Raw genomic sequence first — 20,459 nt, 5'->3', positions numbered from 1 at the left:
GATATCCATGGAGCAAAGGCTGGTGATAGGTGCTAAACAGCTGCCCACAGTGGTGAGCTGGAGCTGGTTCGCACCAGTTCACTGGAACCGGCTGTTAAATTTAGAAGCCCTTTTAGAACCGGTTGTCGCGTGAAGCCCTTTTAGAACCTGTTGTCCCGTGAGGGACAACAGGTTCTAAAAGGGCTTCTAAATTTAACAACCAGCCAAAAGTGGCAGCTTAGGCGCTGACTCCGTGGGTGCTCCAGGGCTGGAGCACCCACGGGGAAAATTTGGTGGGTGTAGAGCACCCACCAGCAGCTCCCCGCCCCGCACCCGGCCCCAGCTCACCTCCACTCCACCTCTGCCCCTGAATGTGCTGCACTGCTCCTCTTCTCTGCGGAGCAGAGGAGAGGTAATCTGGGGCCGGGCGCTGGGTGAGGAGCTGCCGGTGGGTGCTCTGCACCCACCAAATTTTCCCAGTGGGTGCTCCAGCCCCGGAGCACCCAGGGAGTCGGCACCTAAGGTGCCACTTTTGATGTGATCAGTGGGGGAGTGGCTGCTTCCCCTGCTTCTCCCCCCCCCCAGCTACGCTCCACCGCCCCTAGGAGCCAGAGGGACCTGCCAGATGCTTCCTGGGAGCTGCCCCAGGTAAGCACTGGTGGGATTCCCCACCTCGCCCACCAGCAGGTCCCTCTGGCTCTTAGGGGCAGGGCGGGGTGGGCCTCCACTACAGTGGCCCACGAGACCCTCCTGCCTGGTTCTGGGAGCAGTCGGGGGACAGGGGAGGGGGGTGGATGGGGCAGGGGTCCCGGGAGGGGGGGTGTCAAGAAACTCAGGGGGTTGGATGGGGCAGGAGGCCCAGGGGCAGGGGCAGGGCAAGAGTCCCGGGGGGCGGGGGTGTGCCACGACCCCCTCGTGGGGTGAGGAGGGAACCAGTTGTTAAGATTTTGGCAGCTCATCACTGGCTGCCCACAGTACCAATTTAGCCTAGTACAACTGAACCTTTAACTGTTGTCTTACAAGCCCCTTAGAAGATTTTCATCCATTAGCCCAAAATGGGGGGGTGGCTGGAAGCCTGCAATATCAGAATTGTTGTTTTTTTTTCAGAACTGTTTTTGTAAGATAGTGATAATTTGAATTTTTCTAATTCTTTATCTCAACTTTTAGTAGAAATTTTCTAAAGAAAGGTATTCCAGTGAAGTGTGAACATCATTGTCATAAATATAAAGGGAAGGGTAAACCCCTTTGAAATCCCTACTGGCCAGAGGAAAGCTCCTCTCACCTGTAAAGTGTTAAGAAGCTAAAGGTAACCTCGCTGGCACCTGACCAAAATGACCAATGAGGAGACAAGATACTTTCAAAAGCTGGGAGGAGGGAGAGAAACAAAGGGTCTGTGTGTCTGTCTATATGCTGGTTTCTGCCGGGGATAGACCAGGAATGGAGTCTTAGAACTTTTAGTAAGTAATCTAGCTAGGTATGTGTTAGATTATGATTTCTTTAAATGGCTGAGAAAAGAATTGTGCTGAATAGAATAACTATTTCTGTCTGTGTATCTTTTTTGTAACTTAAGGTTTTGCCTAGAGGGGTTCTCTATGTTTTTGAATCTAATTACCCTGTAAGATATCTACCATCCTGATTTTACAGGGAGGATTTCTTTATTTCTATTTACTTCTATTTTTATTAAAAGTCTTCTTGTAAGAAAACTGAATGCTTTTTCATTGTTCTCAGATCCAAGGGTTTGGGTCTGTGGTCACCTATGCAAATTGGTGAGGCTTTTTATCCAACATTTCCCAGGAAAGGGGGGGTGCAAGTGTTGGGAGGATTGTTCATTGTTCTTAAGATCCAAGGGTCTGGGTCTGTAGTCACCTAGGCAAATTGGTGAGGCTTTTTACCAAACCTTGTCCAGGAAGTGGGGTGCAAGGTTTTGGGAAGTATTTTGGGGGGAAAGACGCGTCCAAACAGCTCTTCCCCAGTAACCAGTATTAGTTTGGTGGTGGTAGCGGCCAATCCAAGGACAAAGGGTGGAATATTTTGTACCTTGGGGAAGTTTTGACCTAAGCTGGTAAAGATAAGCTTAGGAGGTTTTTCATGCAGGTCCCCACATCTGTACCCTAGAGTTCAGAGTGGGGGAGGAACCTTGACAATCATTATTACCTTTTGTATGGGTATAATATACATCCATGGGCACATTGTAGATATTTGTCTAATCTAACACAGATGTTGATTGAATTACTTTGAAAATGAACAATAAAACATAACATTCTTGCACTTGCATAGCATATTTGAGGATCTGTAGGAGTCAGAAGAAACGACACTATTATTTTTTTCTCCAAAGGTCATACAAGTAATAAATGCAATTCCTAGCAAATGGTCAACACAGTAACCTGAAACTACACCAATTATTGCAAATTTCAAAAAGTAAATCACTTTTCTTGTGATCTGGAGGTATGAATGTAATGTCTGCCTATCAGATGACTTAAAGGTTTAGTTTGCAGATAATAATTTAATTGCTGTTAACTTTCGTAACAGGGTTCCTGACTTTGTGAGAGAGAAACGTTTTGGAAACTGGCTGAAAGATGCACGCGACTGGGCTATTTCCAGGAACCGATACTGGGGAACACCTATCCCTTTGTGGGTCAGCAATGATTTTGAAGAGGTATGTAAGAAAACAAAAATCTCCAGTTATTGACAAAAGAAATCCTGCTATGTTACAAAGTTGGTTTGCTTAGTTTCCTAGAGCACAGAACTATGCTTTGCAGTTTGAAGTGCTCTGCTAATAGTTCTTAAAACTGCCATGCAGGCAGAGGACAAAAAGTAGTGCTTTTTTTCTTCATCTCTCTAAGGTAAAATTTCAGGTGTATTTTTCTTGTTTGTTTTTTATCTTTTAAATTAAGCTCTACCCTGGAAGAATCTACAGCATCAGGAGAACTAGTGAAATTATAACATCATAAGATAAAACTGAGAAGAGAAGGATTTTTTTTAGTCACTATTTTTCAGCTTTTGATTTTAATTTTTAACAGCCAGGAAAAAGTCTGTGTATAACTGGTAGTTACAAACCACCTAAGATTTTCTCTTGCAAGTTAAGCCTACATTCGTAGAAAAGCTAACATATAAATATATGGTAATGGACTGGGTGAGTTGTAAGGTGTCTCAGCATTAGTAGCATGAAGTAAATGTACAAAACTATATACTGGAGTAATTGGCAGTGCCCAAGTTCCTGGTCTCATAAAACACGTAGATGTTCAATTTCTTTAAAGGTAAAATACTCGTAACTTAAGGATCAGCTTGGTTAGTCAATTCTGATAATGCAAGTAGGTGGAAAAAGAAAACAGGTGAAGTTGTCAGGATGCCCATATAAGCCTGAATGGTGGTGATAGCGTTCTGAAGCTTCTTTTCCTTTCTACCCCCCTTGCTAATAAGGAGGTAACACATATTATCACTCTGGACTGAAGCAGGATAACTGTGAAAATATATGTAGGTAAAAAGTAACTTTTATGCCTCATACCCTTTCCCTGTTCTTATGTTTAAAAACATTTCTACTGCCCAACAGAGCAAGATCAAATTATTTTTGCCTTGACCTACGGTTTACTTTTATAAACAAAAAGGTATGTTTTGCATAAAAATTGACACAAATATTGCTGTATTGTCCATATATGTTGGCAGTCTCTGCTGTCTTACTGTACTATAAAAACTTACATTTGAGAAGCTACCGTTTATATTAATCCGTTTTGCTTTCCTGCTTAGAGATGCTTCAGGCTTCTGTTATGATGTCTTCCTGATTTTGATATGATCTTCCTAGGGCCACTGATGAGGCAGGTCTCCTCAAATGAGGAGAGGTTTTATACAACAGGGAGGTGGTGGAGACTCTTAGGCTAAGTGAATCCTGGCCTGCATCTAACAGCTGTGTATTATCCTTCCCTTGCAGTATTATGTCCTGCATGACCCTTGGAAAAACTAGGACACATTCTCAAACTGTGATCCCTGGACTATTCATTGGTGGTCCATGAAGAGTTGATTGTTTGCTTTATGCTAACAATTTTTCCCTGCAGCAGATGCTATACTGCATTGAGATGGCTAAAAATAAAAAAAAACACTTTTTTATATTACTCTTCCTTGGAAGCAATCACTATAATTCTCTGAGTGCCCACCTGTGGATTAAAATCCACTTCTGTGACTGACATTTTTGTACCTAATGGGTACAGAATGGCCAAGTCAAAATGAAAATACTCTATACTGACTGGTAAGGGTTTTAGTCATATGAAAAAAATTCAGTACTGTACTATGCTAAAATATTTGAAGTTTGGTCCTGCAGCTGAAAAAGACTGGACAAAAGACTACACTATCCATGTTTGCTTCTGGTAATGCTCCTTACAATCTCTGTCCCTCTTTTACTGATGAAATCTTTACAATTCCTTTTCTAATTTGGAAGATTGAGCTTCGTGTCCATGCAGTTTAGTGCAAATAGCCTCCAGGGGTCAGACATTGGGAAGAAATGGTCGAATGCATACAGACATCTCTCATTTCTCCTGAGACTGCATGTACCCACTGGCTAGAAAGCAAGTGTTGAGGTTTGGTAATCTGGTATGGCCACTGGGCCACAGTAAAATTCAAACTGAGTTGTACCTATGTTCACTCATATTTTATATGAAAGGGGAAGTTGTTTCAAAATTAATATAAAAGATAGGTTAACATTGGAACACTCAGAACTCTTGAACTTTACCTTGGTCCAGTAGCCATACCAGATTACTGAACCTCAACAATGTGCCCTTCAAAAAGGAACACTCCATGCATGCAATTATATTTTTTCCTGTTAAAATCAGAAAAAAAAATGTGATTTATTTTTTAATATATAGAAAGGTGACTAATTGCTAGTAAAGTAAAATATACTACAAATCAATATCTGGTCTTGTTTTGGCATATTATAAAGTAGTAGAAGCACATAGTGGAAGGTGAGCTTTGAAACGTGTGTTTTTTATTACTCTGTGAAAATCATTGTTTTGAGAGTTTAAACCTATAAGTTTCTGAAGAAAGGACTAAGCAGAAAATCCCATTTCAACTAGATGTAAAATCTTTTAACACAGCACGACCAAGTTTATAAAGCAGGAAGATGATAAAATGTTCAATTAAACTGTAAACCAGTTTTCTAGAAGTTGCTGAATATTTCGTGAAGATGTGGTTCAGATGCTTTAGTGTGGCTTGGAGCACCCCACACTCAACTGAGGCATTTGACCAACTAGTTTTATTGCCAGTAGTCTTGTATAACAGCACTAACCACAGGAAATCCTTGGTTATGCTGTTTTAAGTCTGTGAGGAAATCTTTTCTATGTCCTGCACCCAGTCTGTTTTGTTTCCGTTTGTCAAGCTGCTGTTAGGCTGCCACCTCTAGATCATCTTGTCAAGCATTCTTCATATAAATCATTCCCTGTAAGTTTCTTTTAAAGCTCCTAGGTGGTTTGCTTGGTACTGATATGCAGGAATCTTCTGTTCTCTCTTCTCATAACACAAAGACAAGGGCAAATTCAATTAAAGGGGAAAATCAAAATGGGTAAGTTTCACATGTGTAATTAAACTGTGGAGCTCATGGTTTCAACAACTTCTTGTGGCAAAGACATAAGCAATATTCAGAAAGGACTGGACATTTATATGGATATCAAAAATATCCAGATTTACAATTTATAACAAACATTTCTTCTTTGAGTGCTTGCTCATGTACATTCCAATATAGGTGTGTGTGCAAAAGGGATATCACATTTCATTCTTCAGGGTTAAGCCAGTCTGTAACTATCAGATACCATTGATGAGACCTAGTGTGGGGCAGACTATCCCCCATCTGCCTGTTTGAAGGGTACTTGCTCCTTTCTCTGAAGCATCTGCTACTGGCTACAGTCAGAGACAGGTTACTGGATTAGATGAACCTCAGGTCTGATCCAAACTGGGTACTCCTATGTTCCTATGATGATGTTGAATTGTAGGTATAGATTGCAAGACTGGGCAGCGTGTGTCCTGCCAGTCTGATTCCTAAATGCTGGAAAACTGACCCACCATTAAATATAATTACCAGTCTGGGTTCTGCACCTTTGTCTATTCTGTGAATCTGTTCTAGCCGCAGCAATTCCATGGAAGGTTCTCCTGGAGGTTTGGTTGTGCAGATGTAAGTTTTCTGCTGGGTGCAGGATGTTTTAAGGACACACATTTTTCTTCCTTGATAGATTACTCTGATTTTTGCTTTAAATAAGATATGTGTCTCAACTTTTTCCAGGACCCAAAAATCCCAAATGAGCCAGATGCTAAATTATGCCCTCACGGTAGTCCTAGTAATTTAATATAGTCAAACTTCTTTCATGAACATGGATTGACAGGTCCTGGGATGGAAACAATGGTTGGTAACTAAGAGCCATTTTAAGATGGATGAGACTGTGTACAAAAGGAGGCTTGAAAGCCTATGAAAATCCCCCTGCCTTGACAGTCAGAAGTCCTTTTGCGGGGGTGGGAGAGAGATTGCCTCTTACCTGGGTCACCTCTAAGCTGGTCAAGACACTTTTTGTGTTGCTTCCTTTTTATCTGCCTACACCTTGAACAAATATGATGTGGATTGTCCATTTTCTGCTGAAGCAAACATTGGTAGAAGGATTGAGGCCGCTCCAGTCCATGGATAGGTATTTTTAAAAGCCCCTTTGCTGCTTTTTTATATGGAGTCAAAATGCTACTTGTGCATTAAAATACCAGTCTCTAAAAGCACTAATAAGTAGGGAGCATTTTATCTCGAACACATTGTTTAAAAGTCTGATAAAATGCTAATTGTTGCTAATCTGAAATGCTAAATCCCATTTTTCTTAGACTTGTGAAAGGGATGTTGTCAGCTCTCGGGCAGGGACAGAGAATGACCCTATAGCCTGGTATTTAAAGCACTCACCTAGGATGTTGGAGACCCAAGTTTGAGTTCCTGCTCCAGTGACTATTTAAGCATTAATACACAGGGGAACAGCTTCAATATGAGAGACTGAGAGAGACCTGCTCCGGAATATCCCATAACCCAGTGATGAGTATATTCTCCTGCAGTGTAGGAAATATAAATTCAAATTTCTGCTCCACATCGGGCAGAGGGGGGAATTGAACTTGGGTCTCCCACAGCCCAGATGAGTGAATCACTGAGCTAAAAGGTGATCACTTATGCATTTTTAACTCTACTTTTATGTAGTAAATATCAGGGGGTTGTGGAAAGTTCGACTTTGAAGGGGTCACCACCCCAAAAAAGTTGGGAAATACTGATTTAGAACATGAGTGTCACTTCTGGATCTGAGCCAGTTCTCATCTAACCATTTTGCTAATGTTTCTAGTTTAAATGGTTAATGACATTATGCAGCAGTTCACATTTGTCAGTGAAGACTATTTTGACTCCTTGGAAAGCAGCATTTTCTAGTGGTCAGAGCAGGAGACTAAGCATCAGCATATCTGGGTTCTGTGCCAAATTTTACCGCTGTTTAACTCTGTGATTAGGCAAATTATTAAACCTCTCTGGCCTCTTTTTCTAAATATAAAGTGAGATAATCCACTTTTAAAGTGATTCAAGATCTTTGGATGGAAGGTGCAGTTGAAGTGTTAAGTATTGTTGTGTTTTATATAAATATATATTGGGTTTTAGATTTAAATAATTTTTTCCCTTACACATAGTGAAAACAACCATAAAATGTTGCAGGATTTCTGTATAAAAGGGTAAATTTAACTTATAGTTTGTGGTTAAATACTTCAGCTCTGTATTGTACTTGAAAGTGATCCATAATACTGTGCAATTATGTAATATCTCTTAAAATATCCATTGAATTGATTCTAAAGTATTTTACTATCTTTTAACAGGTGGTTTGCATTGGGTCAGTGGCAGAGCTGGAAGAGCTGTCAGGAGTGAAAATCACTGATCTCCACAGAGAAAGGTCAGTCACTGAGAACATGTACTTCTGTTGTTAATTAGCAACTGTGAGGCACACAGAAATGTTAGTTATTATTGTCTTAAACCTGAAAAACCATTTAGGTTTTAGGAGAGTATGGAGGAAACTAGAATGGCTTTACATATACTGTATTAAGTATATATACATTTCTTTCTTGGAAATTCATAGGCAGCAGGTTTAAAACAAACATAAGGAAGTGCTTCTTCACATTAACGCACGGTCAACTGTTGGAACTTATAGCCAGGGGTTGTGATGAAGGCCAAAAGAATAACTGGGTTCAAAAAAGATAAATTCAAAAAAGATAAATTCATGGAGCTTAGGTCCATCAATGGCTATTAGCCAAGATGTTCAGGGATGCAATCCCATGCTCTGGCTGTCCCTAAATCTTTGACTGCTGGAATCTGGGACTGGATGATGGGATGGATAAGTCGATAAATTGTCTTGTTCTGTTTATTCCCTCTGAAGCATCTGGCACTGGCTGTTGTCAGAAGACAGGATACTGGGCTAGATGGACCATAGGTTTGGCCTAGTATAGTCATTGTGATGTTCTTATGGAACTTCAATTTGAGATTGATACTAAATGTACAAAGCAATTTTAAATTGTAAAAATTTTTATATGAAATCTTGGCCTGTTGGAAATCTCAGTGAAACTGGGGTTTTTTTGTTCCCTATCGAATGAGTAAGCAGAATATGGATTAAGTTCTATTATACCAAAGTTCTTAATATTTGGATTAGCATTTGTCCATCTTTTTCTCTTACAGTATTGATCATCTAACCATCCCTTCACGCTGTGGAAAGGGAATGTTGCACCGTGTTTCTGAAGTCTTTGATTGTTGGTTTGAGAGTGGGAGCATGCCTTACGCACAAGTCCATTATCCATTTGAGAACAGAAAAGAATTTGAAGATGCCTTTCCTGCTGACTTCATTGCTGAAGGCATTGACCAAACCAGAGGATGGTAATATACTCTGTTCCAGATTTGAGAGAGAGTGCACTTAACATATGAACCATTCCTGAGTGATGTGCAAACTATAAGCATACAGCTTTCACTAAAATGCAGTTACGTCTGTGGTGGGAGGGAAGTAGTCAGCAAATACCAGGGCAATCTCTTATTCTTTCTGAAACTTGCCATTGGATAGTCTCATTGAGAAATTTGCCACAAAGTAAACTGCTTGAAATTCAGTTTATTTACCATAAAGGGAGGAAAGACTGAGTTGACTGACCTGAGACAAAAACTGTTCTGGGGATGGTAGGTATTTCATACCTGATGAGTAAGCCAGTAAACCCCATGGTCTAGATGCAACTTAACTTTTCTGTGTTAGTTTAATGGGAAAGGGCCAAAAGTGTAACTAAGTCAACCCTTGTGTGACTAGTAGGAGACACTCCTTTTCAAAACTATAAACTTCTAGACTTAAGTTTACTTCCATAACGTTGTGAACTGCTCCATTGACGGATATTTCCTTGGCCAAACAAACCATTCCTGATGTAAACCTAAATCTTTCTCTAATCTCAGGTTTGTCCCTGGTAATTCCTTATATATAATATTTAGTTTTTGGTCTTTTTGGCCCATTTAGGAATGTCTGTTATAATCATGTGTCCTTGAAGTCTTAATTTTGAGGTTGACTATGCTTAGTTTAACAAACCTTTCTTAACTAGACTTTCCTTTCATTGTCCCAAATTAGTGTAGTTCACTGTGTTGAAGTGGTACTTGCACAGTAAACAGATCTGTTAAGTTTCTACGGGTATGTCTACACTACCCGCCGGATCAGTGGGCAGCGATCGATCCAGCAGGGATCAATTTATAGAGTCTAGTCTAGATGCGATAAATCGACCCCTGAGCACTCTCCTGTCAACTTCTGTACTCCACCACCATGAGAGGTGCAGGCAGAGTCGGCGGGGGAGCAGCAGCAGTCTACTCACTGTAGTGAAGACATCGCGCTGAGTAGGTCTAAGTATGTCTACTTCAGGTACATTATTCAAGTAGCTGAAGTTGCGTAACTTACATCGATCCCTCCTCCCCATCCCCCTCACCCCCTGGTCAGACAGGACTAAGTGAGCTAAATTCAGTATTATTTTGTATATAACAGACTTGTTTATTCAATTCCAGTCATTTGTATTTTTGCAAATCTCTGAGATTAGAGAAAATGATTTAGGTTTAGTTTCCGAAAGGTAGTGGGTTTGAACAGGTATCATTCAGGGCATGATATGAATACAGAAAAGTTGCATAGGTATAAATGAAGACCTAATTTAACCTTGCAATAACTTCTGGTTGTGATGTGTGAGATGGAAAGAACCAAACTTGATTCCCAAATTCCAGGTTGCGCTTTGAAGGCTGGCAATTAAAAAAAATATATTTTATTTGCCAGTTGAGCACACTTAACACAAAATCACGGAGACCAGAACCTTCACATAATTTTGGTTCCTTTGCAGAGTAGAACTGTACTTTGAACTCTGTTCAAAGCAGTGGATAATATTTTAAATGGATCCTCACCAAAACTTTATACACAGTCAACACTCTTTCATCATTACTACCCCATATTTGCTTTTCTGGGAGCAGTCTCACATTATATGTAAAATTCTATTAATTATTTATTTCAATTCTGAAGTATTCTTCCTCATTAGTCCTTTCTAATTTTGTTCCATTAACCCTAAATTTACTTTACTACTTTGTTCCTTACTACATTAAATTCCATTTGCCACCTGCTAGCCCACCTGTTTAGATCTTACTTCAGTTTGTACTTCCCGTGATTATATATTGATTTATTATTCACTGTACAGTATCAGAATGATTATTAATAAAGAATATTTATTAGAGTGAATCTCAACATTGAAGAGCATCAACATCTTGTTACTTTGAGACACAACTTCCTATAGGTCATGATTATTCTTGACACACTGTTCCTTAAGTATTTTTCTAGACATTGTTACTAAGCCCTGAGCCCAGATTCCCTAATTTAATTTATTAGTTTTTATGCAATACCTTATTTGGTAAAAGTCCTAGAAATAGATTTTATATGGATATGGAATATATGTTTATTTTAAAACAAATATTTCTGTATTAAGTATCAGTTCAAGAAGGGGACCTGGGCATCATTGTAGAGAGCTCAGTGGAAATTGCTGTTCAACACGCAGCTGTGATCAAAAAAAGCTAACGTGTTAACACTTCTAGGGAATGAGATGCAGAATGGAGAATATTCTAGTGCTTTTATATAAATCATTGGTGTGGCCTCACCTGTCATATTATATGCAGTACTAGTCACCCCATCTCAAAAAAGATATTGCAAACCTAAATATGATTCTGAGAAGAGAAATGAGAATGATCAAAGGCCTGGAAAAACTGTCATAAAGAGAGATGGAAAAAGCCTGGGATTGTTTACTTCAGAAAGGAGAACATAAGAACAGCCATACTGGGTCAGACCAAAGGTCCATCAGGCCCAGTATCCTGTCCTCTGACAGTGGCCAATGGCAGGTGCCCCAAAGGGAATGAACAGACAGGTTATCATCAAGTGATCCATGCCCTGTCACCCAATCCCAGTTTCTGGCAAACAGAGACTAGGGACACCATTCCTGCCCATCCTGGCTAATAGCCATTGATGGACCTATCTTTCATGAATCTATCTAGCTTCCTTTTGAACCCGATTATACAATTGGCCTTCAAAACACCCTCTGGCAAGGAGTTCCAGAAGTTGACAGTGCGTTTTATGAAAAAATATTTTCTTGTGTTTGTTTTAAACCTGCTACCTATTAAATTCATTTGGTGTCCCCTGTTCTTGTATTATGAGAAGGAGTAAATAACACTTCCTTATTTACTTTCTCTATACCACTCATGATTTTATAGACCTCTGTCATATCCCCCCTTAGTCGCCTCTTTTCCAAGCTGAAAAGTCCCAGTCTTATTAATCTCTCCTCATACGGAAGCCGTTCCATACCCCTAATAATTATTTTTGCCCTTTTCTGAACCTTTTCCAATTCCAATATATCTTTTTTTGAGATGGGGCGACCACATCTGCACGCAGTATTCAAGGTGTGGGAGTATCATGGATTTATATAGAGGCAATATGATACTTTCTGTCTTATTATCTATCCCTTTCTTGATGATTCCCGACATCCTTTTTGCTTTTTTGACTGCTGCTGCACATTGAGTGGATGATTTCAGAGAACTATCCACAATGACTCCAAGATCTTTCTTGAGTGATAACAGCTAATTTAGACCCCATCATTTTATATGTATAGTTAGGATTATGTTTTCCAATGTGCATTACTTGGCATTTATCACCATTAAATTTCATCTGCCATTTTGTTGCCCAGTCACTCAGTTTTGTGAGATCCTTTTGTAGCTCTTCACAGTCTGCCTGGGACTTAACATTCTTGAGTCGTTCTGTATCATCTGCAAATTTTGCCACCTCACAGTTTACCCCTTTTTCCAGATCGTTTATGAATATGTTAAATAGGACTGGGCCCAGTACAGATCCCTGGGGGACAACACTGTTTACCTCTCTCCATTCTGAAAACTGACCATTTGTTCCTACCTTTATTTCCTATCTTTTAACCAGTTACCAATCCATGAGAGAACCTTCCCTCTTATCCCATGACTGCTTATTTTGCTTAAGAGCCTTTGGTGAGGGACCTTGTCAAAGGCTTTCTGAAAATCTAAATACACTATATCCACTGGATCTCCTTTGTCCGCATGCTTGTTGACTTCCTCAAATTATTCTAGTAGATTGGTGAGGCATGATTTCCCTTTACAAAAACCATGTTGACTATTTCCCAACAAATTATGTTCATCTGTGTGTCTGACAATTTTGTTCTTTATTATAGTTTCAACCAATTTGCCCAGTACTGAAGTGAGGCTTACTGGCCTGTAGTTGCCAGGGTCACCTCTGGAGCCCTTTTTAAAAATTGGCATCACATTAGCTATCCTCCAGTCGTTTGGAGGGAACATGATAGAAGTATATAAAACAATGAATATAGAGAAGTTAGATTGGGAGGTTCTGTACCATACCTCATAATACAAGAACAAGGGGACAGTCAATGAAATTTAAAAGTGCAGAAATTAAAAACTGACAAAAGGAAATACTTTTTCACACAGTGTGTAACTTAGCTGTGGAGTTTATGCGGTAGTCTGTCTCCAGACTGAGTCTGTCTTTGTCAATCTCAAAAGAGAGGCCACTTGTAATACCAGTTGTGATTTGATTTTTGTGATATGGACATAGATCCATTGGGTATTGGCGTGAGCCTACCAATTCAATTTATATTCTGTAGGTTACATAACAGCTGCCAGATGGTGGAGATTTTCAAACTGTATAGTCCTGGGTAGTCTTTGCCCTACCTGTAGGTTGTCATACCAGAATTAATTGCTTAACCAAGCCTTTAAATTCTGACAGAGGTTTGTCAGTGTTGGGTTGGGGTAATGTGGGTCTTTACCCCAACCCCACAAAACTTGTGCATGTTTATACAGAACGTTTTACCAGCATCGGCTGTCTGTTGGCTGTTATAAAAGGCATGTTTTTAATTGGTTTATAGATGTGCGTGTCAAAAGCATCTTACTGTACTTGGTGGTTTTAAGTTTTACATTTGTAACTCCTCACTTAAAGTCGTCCCGGTTAACGTTGTTTCGTTGTTACAAGGCTGATCAATTAGAGAACATGCTTGTTTAAAGTTGTGCATTGCTCCCTTATAACATTGTTTGGCAGCCGCTTGCTTTGTCCACTGCTTGCAGGAAGAGCAGCCCATTGGAGCTAGCTGGTGGGGGCTTGGAACCAGGGTGGGACCAGCAGCCCACCCATCAGCTCCCCGCTCCCATAAGTTCCCTGTGCAGGAGCCACCCAGCAGGCTATCAATTGCCTGCAGTTCAGCTGTCCCTTCTCCCACTGCCATGTGCTGCTCCTGCCCTGTGCTGTGGAGCTGTTCTGCGAGCCTCCTGCTTGCTGCAGGGGGGGAGGGGAAGAGGGAGGCTAATGTCAGGGTGTCCCCTCCCCCTTGCTTCTGCACCCCACTTACCCCATCTCTATAGAGCAGGGGGACACATGACAGGGCTCAGGACTGAGGGAGCTTCCTGGCACCAGCTGTGGTCTTAGCTTGCAGATTAACTTAACAAGGCAGTGTACTTAGGAGTGGGTCAGCATACTTAAAGGGGAAATGCGCATCTCTCTCTCTCTCTCTCTCTCGCGCACACACGCACACACCATGTGTGTCTCTGTCTGCCATGCTGTCTTCCCTCCCTCCATTCCTGCTGCCTTGTAGAGTGTGAGGCTACATTAACAACGAGTTAACCCCTTGAGTGCTCAGCCAGTTGCAAGTTCATCATTTAGCACTAAGGCATTCCCTGGGAAATATCCCACCCTCTGACTTCACCACCTCAACCAAGCTTCACAATCATCATTGTATTTTACTATACAGTAAAAATATAGTCTTTTGTCTTGGGGGGGGGAAACTTTCCTGGAACCTAATCCCCCCTATTTACATTAATTCCTAGGGGGAAATTGATTTGCTTAACATTGTTTTGCTTAAAGTCACATTTTTCAGGAACATAACTGCACTGTTAAGTGAGGAGTTACTGTACAGTCTATAAAGCCAATCAAACCACAGAATGATCATGAATAGGAATATGTAGATGATATTTTGCAATGACTATTGTGGTTGTCATTAAATTCATAACATTTACTACTGCAAGTAATTATATACTTATATACAAGCACTATATTCCCAACAGTACACACCAGGTATGTTTCAATTATTTCCAAATATACTGTCCAGTATGATTGTGGTTATACTTCTGTTCATCTTTTTAAGAAACCGAACTATCTAACTTAATGTCCCAGGAGAAATTTCTTCAGTCACTAAAAAATTTCTGCATGTGCCACCTCAAAGTGCGTAACCCTCATGTACCAGTCTCCTATTAAAAAAACACTGAAGCCCCTTCTAAACAAAGTCAGTTTTCACTTTTAAAATAGAAATGCCTTACAGTGTTGTCATCATTACATGACAAGTGCTGTTGTTGGTATCAGTTTGTTGTTTGTTTTGCATGTGTGTTGTATGTATATTTACATGCAATAATCCATGACAGTTTGTCAGTTGGGTACTCAGACTAGCTGAGGGAAGAATCAGCTAGTATGCAGTCTCTTTAGTTTTGGTTTGTCTTGATCATATGGGCAAAAGCTCAGGATTGAGGGTTTTTTTTCTTTTGAAGACTAAAGATGGAGGGGGAAGAGTGGGAGTGGGATGTAAGGAGGAGAGTAAAGGATTATGGACAAGGAGTAAAGACTGGGAAAGTAACTTAAAATGGGAAAGATTTTCATTCTACTTTAGTGTATGTTTGAATGTTTGATAAAGGTTTGTAAGTTACATTGTAATTTGGTTGGTTAAGAGTTTTACAGCCCAGAGGGGTGTGCGCCCTGAGATGATGATGTGAGTTGAAAGCCTCTCTAGGGAATAACAATCACAGCTTTCATCTAAGCCGCTTTATAAATGCAATAATGCACCCAAGCAACCTTTACCAAGTCTTGGATACTCAAGAGCCACAGATGTGTTCAATTCGATGCAGCTTTTTGAGAGCCAACCACTTCAGAGGATACAAATGAACCCTTCTTTTGGCAGAGAATTTCTTCTCTAAATCTTATGCTAATAAACAGTTTTGAAAGATAACCTTCTGTGCTTTGGTCTAAGTCAATTAGTTTTCATAAAATAATCTTTAATTTAAAGGTTGTGTTAGCTTTAGCTCTATAGATTGCTGATGTATTTGATATTCTTCCTTAGCTGACAAGGCTGTGCCCCACCCTCAAGTTTAAAAAAAAAAAAAAAAAAAAAAAGAGCTGCACAAGCCCAGGCCTCTGACAAGAATCCTATTTGTAAATGTGAAATAATTCAGTTCCTTCACATCTCCACTTACTATAACACTTTTTAGCATCTCAGAACTAGTGATACATGTAGGCTTCTGTTATGATGTAGGTGCCTGTACGGAAGCAAATCCTAGTTTCTCAAGAATCCAGAAAGCTAATATATATGTTTTAGGAAATATAGCAAAAGAGAGACGACACTGGGAGTTGCATAGTATTTGAAAGCCCAGATTATTCTTTTGTTGTGCCACCACATTTGAGGTCTTACATTACTGCTGCCATCCTTCATAGTGAGGAGGACTGGATGGGACTCGCTTGAGAGCTAACTAACTCCCTAACCTATATAGAGAAGGGTTTTTTTAATTATGTGAAGCTGTCTCCCTTTTGTGCTCACTTACGCTTAGTCTATAGCAGCCTCCTGGCCCCTGCACCTGCTGGCTTGGAGAATACAACCATAACTGGAAATTAAATTTGTGTTCCATAAAAGAGGGTCAGTCTGGCCCACCATTCATTCCTGGGCTTAATTTACTGTTAGGCATTGTAACACATTGGTGTTTAAACTCGCACTGTTTAGATGTACACAATAAGGCACCATGGAGGCTAATTTAAGGATGGAGTTTCATTGTTAATTTATTATGTAAGACCCTTTAATGTACGTTTTTGTTTTTGTTTTTTTTTTGTAGATTTTAAAAATCTATTACTTAAAGGGGAAATTCTCCATCTTCCTGTTTCCCAACCTTGCTAATTATTCCCAAAATGTTTCACTGTCATTTATTAGTATTCTAGTACTTGCGTGTAATATTTGGAGAAATAATAGTATATACTGCACAGCAAGAAAACAGTTGTACAATAAGCTTATTTTAATGAATCTTTTCCAGTTATATGTCCACTCAGATGTTTTTTAATTCTAATGTGCTAGAGTGAATAAATCCAGCTTAATTGAAATTTGATATGTAATTGACAGCATCGTGCTTTTAGCATAACGTGCCTAGAATATGGTTTGAACTGTCTGATAACAAACTTATCACTTTTGTTTCAGGTTTTATACTCTCCTGGTGCTATCCACAGCTCTTTTTGGGAAGCCGCCTTTCAAGAATGTAATTGTAAATGGGCTGATTCTTGCTAGGTTAGTATATTAGTTTTCTTTAGTGAACAGCTTTTTATTGTCACCTAGTTGTAATAGGTTCAGACATGTTACTCTAAATCACAGGTGAGATGTTTTGGTAGCCTAGGAGTACATAGTGGTTATAGTTAGGTCAGTTTTGGCTACCAACGAGAGAGAAACTTGTCACAAAGTAGCAACGTTGCAGAAGAATTTAACTGACCACCAGAGAGGGACATTTGTGTCTCCTATCCAGGAATTATGGCTGGTTCTTCACAGAAATATTTGCCCTTACTTATCAGCCACAAATCTAATTAAAACTGGATGGAATTGAGGAAAGAAGTGAAATGCCATTGTGCAGAAGGAAGGATACCCTGTTTAAAAGAGATGTTGATTTGGAGGTTTATATATTTTTTATAACAGTAAATATATTTTCCAGTGCCACAACTTGTCACATCTTCAGGATGATGTTACTGATCCAAAGCAAATGTTTTGTTTTTATCCTCTTGCACCTTATTATACACCTTAATATCTCCAAGGAAGATGGAATCTTCTAATTGAGTCTGTAACTTAGGAGCCTATTGCTTCCAGATTTTCTCAGTGCTCTGGAATTGTCCATCATGCTGAAGTAGTGTGCTGAGTGCATGACAGTGGCTTGGGTAACTGTAAACATATTGTGACAATCAGATTTGAGTTTTAATCAATTATTTGGAAAGGAAGCTGGATGTAAAGGGATACTTGGTTAGCAACTCTTGTGTTGTCAAAATCCTAGGAACTCATTCCCCAGACTTGGCATTTGTTTTTTTTAGTGATGGCCAGAAAATGAGCAAACGCAAGAAGAACTATCCTGATCCAGTGAACATTGTAAATGGTTATGGAGCTGATGCGTTAAGGTAGGAGCTGGCAATTCTGTCTATATTTTTCTGTAATGTAGATACCTAATACTTCAAATTCCTGTGAATGGTTATATCAGACATGTATACCAGAAAGCGTGTAATGGGTTTTGACAGATAGCAATAGGAAGGAACTTAAGTTTAGAGTATTTCAGAACTCTGTGGCAAGGAAATAGTTGGGGGAAGGGATGACCCAGGGTATTGGTAATGGGTTATGGAGCCTTGAACTTCTAAATCGTTGGTTCTGATCCTAACAAGGCTGATAATGACTGAAGCTAATTGCTATCTGATGGCTTTTTTGTTAGGAAATGAATTGTGTCCAATTCCTATTATATAATATGTGAATTTAAGCTGACGCTAATTGGTATCATTGTTGGTTTTATGAGCATAGAGGCCAAGTATTTGAATGGTCATGAAAACTATGATCAACTTCTCAGAGCTAGTTACTCTAGAATAGGACATACGCTGCATGGTGGAGGGAAGCTTGTGCAGTCGCTACCTGTGCTATATACTACTGTAGTGGGGCGGCTGCCCCACTCCTGGAGAACAGGGGTTAAAAGCAGCCAAGATTGGCTGCTTCCCCAATCAGCCTCAGCTGTGGCCAGCTCAATTAGGGCCCAGTTGGCCCTGATAAGAGGGCTGGGGGGCCGGGAGCTGGAGGAGTCTCACTCTAGTCCTGGAGTGGGAAGGGCTAGCTGCCTGGGAGCAAGGTACCGGAGGCAGAGCAGTGCTGGGGAAAAGGGCAAAGGGAGCTAGGGAGCTCCAGCCTGCAAAACCGCAAGGCTGCAGGCCTTGGTGAAGGCCTACAAAGGTACTGGGGCTACAGAGCTACAGCCTGGAAATAGGCAGAGGCAGCTGGGCCTAACCCCTTGCCAATGATGAGTGGCCATTACAGACTGCAGTTTGCTCCAGTGAGCAGGGGCTAGATGATGACTGGCAGTAGCCACTGAGGCAAGGTGAGAACAGAGGGTTGGGGGTTCCCCTGGGAGGGGAGACCCAGTGTGTGGGGGTACTGCAGTGGGCAGAACTCTAGGGTAAGGGGCACCGGGGTCTGGGAGGGACACGGGGGCCCCAAGGAAGGTGAGACACTAGCCTGCAGAGGGTGCTCCGGGCTGGACAAGAGCTAATTCTCAAGATGACCAGCAGGAATCGCCACACCAGTGAGTCTCACCTCGCTACAACTACCTATGGAGAAAAGATTTAGTCTACATTGCTGTTTAATACAGCATCTTTATAAGCACTATGTTCAGTTAAAATTGGAGACAAAAGTGAAGAGGCAGATCTGAATATATTCATGTACAAAAAGCAACTTACTGATTAGACTTTCTAGGTCTTTGGGCAGTTTAAGTTGTTTCATTAAAATAACATACATGCTCAAGTATAAGAGGCAGTTAATTTGGCTGGGGGCAATAAAATCTCTTCACAACCTAAAGGTGGAATATGGACATTGAATATCTGAATTAATATCTTATTTATGGTTGTAAAGAGCCATTTGAATGTTGCTATATTCAAGTTTTTATACTATGTCACCAGGCATCATGATTGCATGCTGAGACTATGGCAGTACAAATAATAAATGTGTGTGTCTATTGAAAACTTTTCATTGGCCATAACTGAAACTTGCTTTAAAATTAACATTTATTTTAAGAAGACTAGACTTATGTTTGATCAACAAGATCAAACTCTTTTATAATAGTCTAACCATGGTCAGCAGAATATGAAGAAGCAGAGAACTGGTAGATGAAGCAGCATGACTGCAGAGATTCCCAGTTTTTATAAAGGGTTTTAAACTCAATGTTCAGTTGTTTTTTTCCCTAATTTTTTCTGCCTACAAACAAAAAACAAAATGCTAAAAGGTACAATTCCATTATTTCCCCATTTTTGTTCAATAAAAGGCTAATTCATTTTTCTGCCTGACATACACTCTCTAATGTCATATTTATTTATACACACGCCCACACACAGAGTACAAAGCAGTACAGACTTGGTTCAGTTAAGGAAAGTGCTCTGTGATTCAGTTGTTTGTGCTCATCCACTGAAGCACTTCTTGGATACTATTTAGAATAAGCTACTTTAGACTTGTCATTTTGGCACTGCTTCTATGTAGAGTTACTTTAGCTTCTGTGAAGGAAGTTCTCTCCTCCACCTCAGTAGAATCTTTACGAACGGTAGCTTCAAATTAGTCTCAGCACAGCAGTATGTTAGTAAATACAGCATCCCCAGCAGTTACACACATAAGTGCTTAAATGTATAATAGGATGAGAACTCCAGATGGAAGGAATAGCTAGGTAGCACAGAGCACACTGGTCTCTGACTTTTAGAGTCTTTAATTCCAGTGTTCTTTGAATCATATGTGAAACCATTCAGTGTCTAAGAGCTTGTCTACACAGTGCAGCAATGCACATCAGAAGAGGTGTAAAGTTGTAGAGCACCTTAAAATGTTGAGCTCTAACTGTGTTGATCTAGCTAATGCAGTCTTAAATGTATGTGTTAATGTTGTATTGTTTTCAAACAGGACTATATTCATGGACACTTGGAACTTTTTAGAGCACATCAGTAGAGTCAACACAAAACTGTTAGAGTTCAACACTTCAGAGCCCTCTACAATTTTACACCCCTTCTGGTGTGTACTGTTGCACTGTGTAGACAAGTCCTAAATGTTAAAGCTGCTATCACACTTGGGCAGTCTTGACAAACTTGACTCAGACG

The 20,459-nt window shown here is 40.2% G+C and overlaps 1 protein-coding gene across 1 annotated transcript in view; it reads left to right on the top strand.

The window, feature by feature from the left end:
• The window catches only part of IARS1 (isoleucyl-tRNA synthetase 1), a 191,187-nt gene that overhangs the window by 89,895 nt on the left and 80,833 nt on the right, over positions 1-20,459 (top strand). The window contains exons 16-20 of the mRNA XM_048856251.2: positions 2,509-2,635; positions 7,834-7,907; positions 8,684-8,878; positions 16,795-16,881; positions 17,667-17,750. Coding sequence (XP_048712208.1) covers positions 2,509-2,635; positions 7,834-7,907; positions 8,684-8,878; positions 16,795-16,881; positions 17,667-17,750 — 567 coding nt within the window. The remainder of the gene's footprint in view (positions 1-2,508; positions 2,636-7,833; positions 7,908-8,683; positions 8,879-16,794; positions 16,882-17,666; positions 17,751-20,459) is intronic.

The sequence above is a fragment of the Caretta caretta genome, chromosome 7 (assembly GCF_965140235.1).
Source record: "Caretta caretta isolate rCarCar2 chromosome 7, rCarCar1.hap1, whole genome shotgun sequence".
Classification (NCBI taxonomy): Eukaryota; Metazoa; Chordata; order Testudines; family Cheloniidae; genus Caretta; species Caretta caretta.
This window is presented reverse-complemented; position numbering and strand designations above follow the sequence as displayed.